Source organism: Ursus maritimus (assembly GCF_017311325.1).
Source record: "Ursus maritimus isolate PB19 chromosome X unlocalized genomic scaffold, ASM1731132v1 scaffold_X1, whole genome shotgun sequence".
Classification (NCBI taxonomy): domain Eukaryota; kingdom Metazoa; phylum Chordata; class Mammalia; order Carnivora; family Ursidae; genus Ursus; species Ursus maritimus.
The window spans coordinates 44,236,321-44,245,521 of record NW_024423319.1 but is presented as its reverse complement, the minus strand read 5'-3'; the positions used below and the strand labels follow the sequence as shown (position 1 = coordinate 44,245,521).

Below are 9,201 nucleotides of genomic sequence, written 5' to 3'. Positions count from 1 at the left end.
TATCTATCTATCTATCTATCTATCTATCTATCTATCTATCATCTATCTACCTACCTATTTTTTGGTAGTGGTGGTTTTATTTTTAATTACAGAATTAACACTTGTTTACTACAGGAAAAAAAGTGAGAAGTAGAGAAAAATAATAATAGTTATAAGCTCAATAATATTTATAAGCTCACATTTATCAAGCCCCTACTAAGTGCCCTGACTTTATATAGTTTATTTCATTTAAATTCCATAGCAACTATTTGGGGCAGGTTAAATTATTCTTTCCCATTTTACATATAAGGATACTGAGACTCAAAGAGATTAAGTTATGTTTCTCAAGGGCACCCAACTAGTAGATAGTGGAGCCATAATTCAAACTCAGCTCTGACTGCAAAGTTCTTGGTTTTATCTATTGTATCACTTTACTTTAGAAACATTTAGTGTTATTTCCTCCCAGGATTTTTAAACACATGATTTCGGTTTGTTTCTTTTACCACAATATAATGATTCTGTGTATACAACTTTGAATCTTAGCCTTTTCCACTTGTACTTTCCATGTTGACATAAGCAATTTGCAGGCATCCTTTTTAACATCTGGGTAATATTCCACCAAACAGATGCACTGTGTAATTTATTTAACCTCTGTCTTATTGGTGGGTATTTAGAAGACTGCCAAGATTTTGTTAGTATAAGCACTGACCCAGCGATATTTTGGAATATTTCCTTATAATAAATTCCAAGGAGTGGGATTCCTGGATCAACACGTAGGGGAAAAAATTTGGCTTTTACATTTTCTCAAAGTATGCCCCTGGACCATCCGCAACAGAATCCTCAGGATGCTTGTTCAAATGCAGATTTCAGGGCATCATTCCAAGTGCACATAATCAGAATCTCTGAGAGGCAGAGCCCAGGAATCAACATTTTAACAGGCTCCCCAGGGAAATATAATGCACACCAGAGTTTGAAAACCACTGACCTATATACAAATTGCCAGTTTTCTCCCCAATAAATGTTCTACCAATTTCTACTCCCACCAGCATTTTCTAAATTCAATGGCCTGTTCCTCTCCCTATTTTGCACACCCTACATACACAAACACACATATTCATGGGGTGGCACCCAAAGCATGTTGGCACACCATAGGAGGTATCCAGGATCTCCCCTCTTTAGCCTCTGGCCTCTATTTCAGGGTCATAGCACTTTGTATCCAAATTGCCAGGGGAACTGAGGAACAAGTAGCTCTTAGGGAAGCTGCAGGGAGCAGATGCTCAGGCTGGAAAAACAACCTTTCTCCACTTCCTGGCCCACATTTCACACCTGGGAAAACAAGCCAGTTCAAGAGTTGGGCAGTGGTGGCTGTGGTATGAGGTGTGGATGGTTAAGCCTGCCAGTGTTCTAAAGTATATTGCTTCCTGGTTCAGCGCAGCCATTGGCTACTCCCAGATGTAGATTCCCCACCTTCCACACAAAGTTGGCCCCAGGACAGGTGGGGCACTCCTGCCACTCACTGGCACAGGCCCATCTCCTCTGCAGCATGTGACAGGGATAAAAATATGGGCTTTGGAGTTAGATCTGGAATTGAATTCTAAATCAACCATTTTCTAGGTATGTGACCTAGACAACCGATTTAAAATGGGGCTGATAATTCCTACCATAATGAGATAAGGCATATGAAGCACTTAGCACATCTGGTACAGATTGGACTTTCAATAGAAGCTGGCTGCCTTGCCCCCTTCCCTCCCATCTGGAGACCCTTCTGTGGCTCACAGTCAGTAAAGATCCTGGTTTTTACCTGTGTTGTAGTGCTTGGTACAGTAGCCTAGATCCTTCTCATCTCGCAAGATAAACTGGGGCAGAGTCAGCCCCTCAGCCACTTGGACAGCAGGAGCATCTTCCAGCCACTCAAACACGAGGTCATTCATGGTGTAGCCAACTAAAAGTGACAGAGATGGCAGAAGGCTGCAGAGTGTGGTGCTGGGTGGGGGTAGGGAAAGAGTTAGAACTAGCAGGAAAGAACAGATGAGGAGGTAAGGCCTGGGTTTTAGGAGCTTCATGTTCATCTTGGAAAGAGAAACCTTTCTGAGGAGGGTACTTGGTCAATTGTCTCATGGGCCCATCCTCACTACGTAAAAAAAAAAAAAAAAAAAAAAAAAGATTCCAGACTCGTCTTCTACCTAGTTCTCAAGCTTTAGAAAGGCACAGAGAGGAATTATTCTGGCAGCCTTAGAAAGCAGGTCAGAAGGGTTGGAATGATGTCAAGGAACCCAGCTGGGAACCTCCTGCCATATCTCAAACCCAGGGGAGTAAGCATGTGTACTGGCCACATGTCTCGAGCTGAGCCAGCCTCAGAGCTAGGGCTTCTGCCACTTCACCCCAGGGAGGAAAGAGCTATTTATACCCTGCTAGTCATGCATCAGACAATGTATACACCACAGACTCCTAGCCAGGGCCCTGAACTGGGGCAGATTGAGAGTTAACATCTGAACATGTCAATTTTCCACAGATAGCAGGCAGTTTGTGAAAGCTCCTGACATATATATGACCATATTCATACATGGCAAGTAGAAATGGGAGAAGAAACACTGAGGCTTGCAGATGTCCAACATAAGGCCTTGTTTCAAAGTAGCTATGTGACTTTGGGCAAGTCATTTCCTCTTCTATAAAATGCTCCACCTACTCTTCAGTGTTGTTGTGAGGGGGCAATAAGAATCTGGATGTGAAAGTGTTTTATGAACTCTAAAGAGCTGACCACATAGGACACATTCTATCCATCACTGTTATTATATGACGGAAACAGCTTGACAAACATTCTCTAAGGATTAACTTGGTGTGTATTGATCTCACAGTCTCACCTTGCCTAACAGATGGCAAAGGAGTGCACATAGGTGATGGTCCAGCCTTGTTGTCCTTTGACTTTTCTGCAATTGGGGCAGCCCCATAAGCTGGCACCCCTGTCACAGAGTAGCCCTTGGCTGACCTTGCCACCCTAGGCCCTGTCCTATACTTAGAACTGTCTTCTTCCACTTCTCTACAAAAGTTATCTGTGTTCATGCGGAATCAGGGTTCAAGAGTACTCCTCTGCCAACTCTGGCATTTTTATAAGTATCTTGAATGTCTTAACTCAGGGGGAGTAAAGGTAGAATTACCTCAGGCACTGTGAGAGACAATATCTTTGGGCAGGGGAGGTGTCCTTCAAATGCCCCCCATAACTGACACAAGCACATTTGCATGTCAAGCTGGCGCCTTCCCATTCCCCAGCCCTGTGGAATAGCCAAACCAGTAAATAGTGTGAGGATGGAAAAACACACTGGGTTGGGTACTAGTTAGTCCTCCTAGTCTCATCTGAGCCAACACCTGACTGTGTGTGCTTGGGTAAGTCCCCACTCTGGGTTGCCGTTTTCTCATTTGGAACATCATGGGATGGGGTTAACTACCTGGTATTCCAGGCCTTGCTCTGTGATTCTCTAGAGACACTTACAGCTCTCCAGCTGCATGGTGCATGTCTGGATGTCCATGGGGAAGTTCTTGAGGTCCATTGGGCAGGACAAAATGAGGGTGAGCCTGGCAGGGACAGTAAAAAAGAAGTGACATCAACTTACTGGGACCTGGCACAGCACAGGGGACCCTCTTCCCACCCCTCAGGCTCTATCTGGCTTCTTCCCCTTGACCCAAATTCTCCTGGCTGTCCACCAGGTGCACCTGATGCTGTAGAGCACATTCCCATTCTTGAAGATGCGCAGTAACTTGTTGTCTGTGGTCACCTCATGGAAGTTGGCCCCTTTCTCATTGGCAAAGAACAGGTCTGGCTTCCAGATAGAATCCAGCATAGAGGGATCGAGGTCCAAAGAGTCATCAGGGTATTCTCTGTAGGCTAGGCGCGGGTCATTCCATTGTTGCCGCAAGAAGACGTTCACCCGGTAGTCCTGAGAGGGTGCACAGATGGGCCCATCAGAGGCAATGTTATTCCAGGGGCCCAGCAAGCCTACATGGGCAGGAGGGCCATGAGGAGGAAATGCTGGGAGCACATCTCTGGGGCAGTGGGCATTTTCCATTGGAGAAGGAGCCTGCTTTGGGCTGATATGATAAAGATGGGAAGGGAAAAAACATTTATTAACCACTTACTATGAGCTGGGGTCTCTCTGCTAAGTGCTTTCTTTATATGCATCATCTCATTTAAATCTCACGCCAATACTGTGAAGAGGGTACTGTTATGATCCCCATTTGACAGATGAGGAAACAGAAACAAGGACATATTTAAACAACCTGTCACATAGCTATTAGATGGTAGAGTCAGGATTTGAACACAGGTTTGTCTGATTCCAAAGTTTGTGCTCTGTACCAAGTTGCCTCCCATGCTTGACCATCTGTTCCTTAGGCTAGTCTGCCTTTGGCCACTGAAACCCCAGGCTGGGGAAAGATATCTCCCAGTGACCAACTTCAGACATCCCATGGCTTTAGCCATGACCACAAAACAGGGAGAGGACAGCAGAAAGAGGAAAGGCTTGATATCTGGTGGGCTTCTCTCATTCACACTTGGATGGAAGCAGGGAACAGGAAGACTCCTTACCATAGTAGTCTCGGTGACAGAGCCAAAACTGTTGATGAAGATGTTGCAGGTCACGTTCACAGGTGGGCCTAGGGGTGGCAAAACACAGCCATATCGTCAGGGCATTCCAGGGGGCCGGGAGTAGTTTCCAGGACTCCCTCCCCAAGCTTGAGGCCAGGGCACTGCTAGAAGGTAGTGCCAACTACATAGACCCATAACAATAGGGAGGCGAAGCTCCTTCTGAACTGTATGGGTTAGCCCTCTACCTCCAGCCTCCCGTCCTTGGGCTAGGCAAGAGGGGCTGGCATGGCAGTGTGTTCCCAAAAGGAGTAGGGAAGATAGGGTTTTTGTAGGATGAATGCTTCTTACCTTTAAAATTGGGCCGAATTCTAGCATCATATCCAGATGTTCGCCCCATAAGCTTGTCCAGGAAATCAGAGGGAGACATGGGCTGGGGTTCCTTGGTCCCAGATTTGACTTCCTCTTTTGCCAAGGCCACCCTGGACAGGAGAGATAAAGAAGTCTGAAGCCAGTTGTATTCTACATATATCACAGACCCTCTTCTTTGCTGTCCCCACATACCTGTGGCTGGTCTCTCCATCAGGCAGGAAGATAGGAGAAGATGGGTCTCTGGGTACCCATTTGCAAAACGGGGAGAACAGAAACAGCCATAAGCCAATACTGCAGCTCAGTAGTTAGACCTAAAGATGTGCTTTCACATATATGAGATCTTTTTACTCTCACAAGTCTCAGTGTGATGGGGGAAAGAGAGACGAGAAAAGTGACTTGTGGGATTGTAAATTGGAACACCCACTCTAGAAAATAGAATGGAGTTTCTTCGAAAAAGCAAAACTAGAACTACCATATAATCCAGCAATTCCACTTCTGGGAATATATCCAAGGAAAATTAAAACACTAATTCGAAAAGATGCTTATTGCAGCATTATTCACAATAGCCGAGATAAGGAAACAATTTAAGTGTCCTCTGATGGATAAATGGATAAAGAAAATGTGAGATGCAGATATAGATACACATACATACACACAATGGAATACTATTCAGCCATGATAGAAGCAAATCCTGCCATTTGCAACAACATGGATCTTGAGGGCATTATGCTACATGAAGTAAGCCAAAGATAAACAAATACCCTGTGATCTCATTTATATGTGGAATCTAATAAACAAACAAACCAAAAGAGGAGTGACCCACCCAAAGTCTCAAGGCTGGTGAGGGACAGGATCAGGGCTCAAACCCAAGGGGCTGAGGCCTCATCCACTGTTCTCTTTCTGAAGGTGCTTCAAAAGCACTCAAAGAAGAATGACAACTCCCCTAATGTGGCTGTTGCAATGTTTTGGCTTAACCAAGCATGGGAAGGACTCAAGGACAATCTGCATCTCTGAGAGTTGGTTTCAGTTGCTTGGCCTTCATGCTGAACCACTCAGGAGCTGGGGACCCAGCTTCTAGAGAAGGAGGCTTGGCTTCTGGTGTTTGCACCAGCAGGAAACTGTGTTTTGAGCTGGACCTCAGTTCATGGTTGGAGCAGCAGCTCGCTTGTAAACTCGCTTTGGCAACAAAATAGGTGAGGATGCAGGGCTCTAGGAGCATGCGAAGGACTCCCAAGTAGGATGGCTATGCTGAGAAGCTCAACTTCCATCTTTTTTTTAAAGATTTTATTTATTTATTTGACAGAGAGAGAGAGAGAGAGAGAGAGACAGCCAGTGAGAGAGGGAACACAAGCAGGGGGAGTGGGAGAGGAAGAAGCAGGCTCCCAGTGAAGGAGCCTGATGTGGGGCTCGATCCCAGGACTCTGGGATCATGCCCTGAGCCGAAGGCAGATGCTTAATGACTGAGCCACCCAGGCGCCCCACTCTCTCTTAAATATTTCTATAATACTTCCACATTTTCTCCATTTTATTATTCTCTAATAACAAGTTTGTCTCCCCCACCAGAATACAAGCCCTCTGATGCTGGGGCTATGTTTCTTTTTCACTGTGTTGCCCATATATTTAATACAATGCCTGGCATATTGTGGTAGGACATCAGTCCTCCCAGATAAGGGTTATTATCCCTCTTATATAGATGAGAAGACTGAGGATCAGCAAGTAAAGTGGCTTATTTGTGATCATACGGCTAGTAAATGTAAAGCCAAGATTCTAACCCAGAGCTATTGACTTCAAAACTAAGTCCATCTACCACAATGCCGTGACACAAGCAGCCCGGGTAGGCTGCCAAGGAACCAGAGTGAGGGGAAGGTCAGTGAAAGCCACATCCTGATCTCCTAGAATCCTGCCTTCTTGAATCCTCTGAACAGGAGGAAGCCCTTACCCTGGGAACAGAGGCCACAGTGGCCCCAAGCAGGGGCTGCCAGAGCAGGTGGCTTAAGCAGGCTCTGAAAATCCAAGGAGGCTGGCAGTGGTGCTAGTACAGCAGAAGTCTGTGGCTTCACCACAGGGTGTCCTTGCTGGCCAGGTGCTGCTCCTGGCTGCCTGCCACCTGCCTCCTGGGAGGCCACATGGCCCTGTACGTGGAGCAGTCAGACCCTTGCCACCATCTTCAACTCCACTCTCAGGTCACCTTTCACAGTAGTCCCGGTCCCAGGACCCTGTGACAGGTTGTGCGATCAGTGGTCTTGGGCCCCAACTCCTGTCATAGACCTTCTTTTCTGGTGCTGCCTTGTCTATGGGCCAGAGAGCAGAGTCCCTGAGCACAGCCACTTTTTCCTCCCTTTCGTTCCTGAAAAGTCTCAAATACTGGCAAGACCCAGGAAGTTCTGGAGCTGAAAAATCTGGCTCACGCAAAGCCCTGGGGTATGGTAGGGGAGAACTCTGATTCTGCTACTGGGTGCCTGAGTGACCTTGGATAGCTCACTCTCCATCTGTAGGACTCAGTCTCCATATGTACCATGAAGGACTTGGACTCAAGACTTCCTAAGGTCCTGCCTTTCTCTAGTTGCTCAAGTGGGAATGCTGCCACCAAAGCTTGGGCCTTGAGAGAGTCTCCCTTCCAGTGAGCCCTTCCAGTGGCCAGTGAGCCCCCTCTACGTTCCCCCTTCTGCCTGCATCCTCCTACCTACCAACTCCTGCTGAGCTGCCCGTCTACTTCGGGCTACTTTTCACTCTTAGGAATTTTGCCGCCCACACGTATTGCATCCCTGCCTTCCTGCCAGCAACGTGTCTGCCAGCAGTGAGGCAGGAGGTGCCTCAGAGACAAGCAGTCCTGGTGTGCTCCTTGAATTAAGAGGAGGAGGAGGTACATTGCAGTGGTACCCGGCCCCTCCACCTTGGGAAGCCCTTTTCTTACAACCAGGTCAGCCCAAGCCACAGTCATCTTTCCTCCTCAACTCACCTTGTCCACCTCGACTGACCCCTGGTCTCATGAGAAAGTGGGAATGAGGAGGGAGACATTTACAGCTATCCCAAAGCATGTCTTGTCCTCAAAACCCCAGGAAATGACTGCCACTGAGTGCCCCCTCAGGACAGGAAGCAGCCGTGTGTGCACAGGCAGGGTGAGAGCAGAGGGCCAAGGTTTGCTCAGCCCAGCTTCGTTCGGACATGGTTTAGGGCAAACCCCTGTGACCTGAAGCCTCTTTGGTGGGCAGTTGACAGATGCTGTTGTCATTTTTAGGAATTTGAGCAGTGTGTGGCCACCCTAGTAGGAAGACAGGAAAGGATGGCAGGACAGATGGCCTCCGTTCTGGGGCTCGGCTACCTCTCCCCTCCCCAGGCCCGGGAAGCTCTCACCCATGCAGAAGGCTTCCCACCGGCTCTGGGGCTTTGGCAGTCCTCATGAAAGGCTCCTGGGTCCTGGTTAGGAGAGGGTGTGTCCTTTCCTGGAGCCGTCTGGACTGTGGGCTTTTTGTAAACTTAGAGGAAACTGTACCAGCAGCCCCTGCTGCCCCGGCCAGCTGGTGTTTGCATGCACCTCCTTCTCATCCCGACTCAGCTCACCTGAGGAGGACGTGCCCTGGCAGGGTCCAGAGAAGAAGGAAGGAGAGGGTGACAGGAACGAGAGTTGTCATTCCGCAGGGACCCCGGAGACCTTTCTCAGCCTGGCTGCCAAGGTGAGAGGGATATCCCAGCAGGGGGAACGCTGCAGAAAGTACAGAGCCTTCCTCCAACTTGGTCTGCTCACAAGGAGCCGGTGGGGCCGGCTAGGAGTTGTGCGCTCTCTCTCTTCTGCTCTCTTCTCCTCTGCCCTGCCGTTACCAATCAGGGGCCAGAACTATTCCCCTGGAAATGATCCTGACACAGATGACCCTTCTGGTCCCTGCTCTGGCTCGCCTGGGGTTCCGGAGGGCTTCAGCCTGCCTGCCAGGGAGCTGAAGGAGATTCTCTTTGGGCAGCAATCACTCTCCAAACCCTGGAGAGTCTTGGAGGGGAGAGAGGAGGGAGACCGGTAGGAAGATGTTTCCCTCCCTCCCACCTCCCCCTGGATGCGCCCTCCGAAAGCAGCAATTTAAAGGCACAGTCCCTGGCAGCTGGAGTGGGGTTCCGAGCGGGTCGTGTGCAGGGGAGGAGCTGGGGCTGCCGCTGCCGCTGGGAGAGGGCTGGAGGTGCTCTGTCCAGCTTCTAACTCTCCGGCTGGATGAGCGCTTGCAGGCTGCACTGCTCTCAGCTCCCCAGCAGCATCCCTTTTAGCCTGGAGCTAAGCTGGGGCCACGCTC

The 9,201-nt window shown here is 48.5% G+C and overlaps 1 protein-coding gene across 1 annotated transcript in view; it reads right to left on the bottom strand.

The window, feature by feature from the left end:
* Positions 1-8,556, bottom strand: part of LOC103675169 — a 20,326-nt gene extending 11,770 nt beyond the window's left edge. The window contains exons 1-6 of the mRNA XM_040645299.1: positions 8,486-8,556; positions 4,904-5,034; positions 4,556-4,623; positions 3,688-3,911; positions 3,467-3,549; positions 1,781-1,921 (exon numbers count right to left, since the gene is read on the bottom strand). Coding sequence (XP_040501233.1) covers positions 1,781-1,921; positions 3,467-3,549; positions 3,688-3,911; positions 4,556-4,623; positions 4,904-5,034; positions 8,486-8,556 — 718 coding nt within the window. The remainder of the gene's footprint in view (positions 1-1,780; positions 1,922-3,466; positions 3,550-3,687; positions 3,912-4,555; positions 4,624-4,903; positions 5,035-8,485) is intronic.
* Between the last annotated feature and the right edge of the window lie 645 nt (positions 8,557-9,201).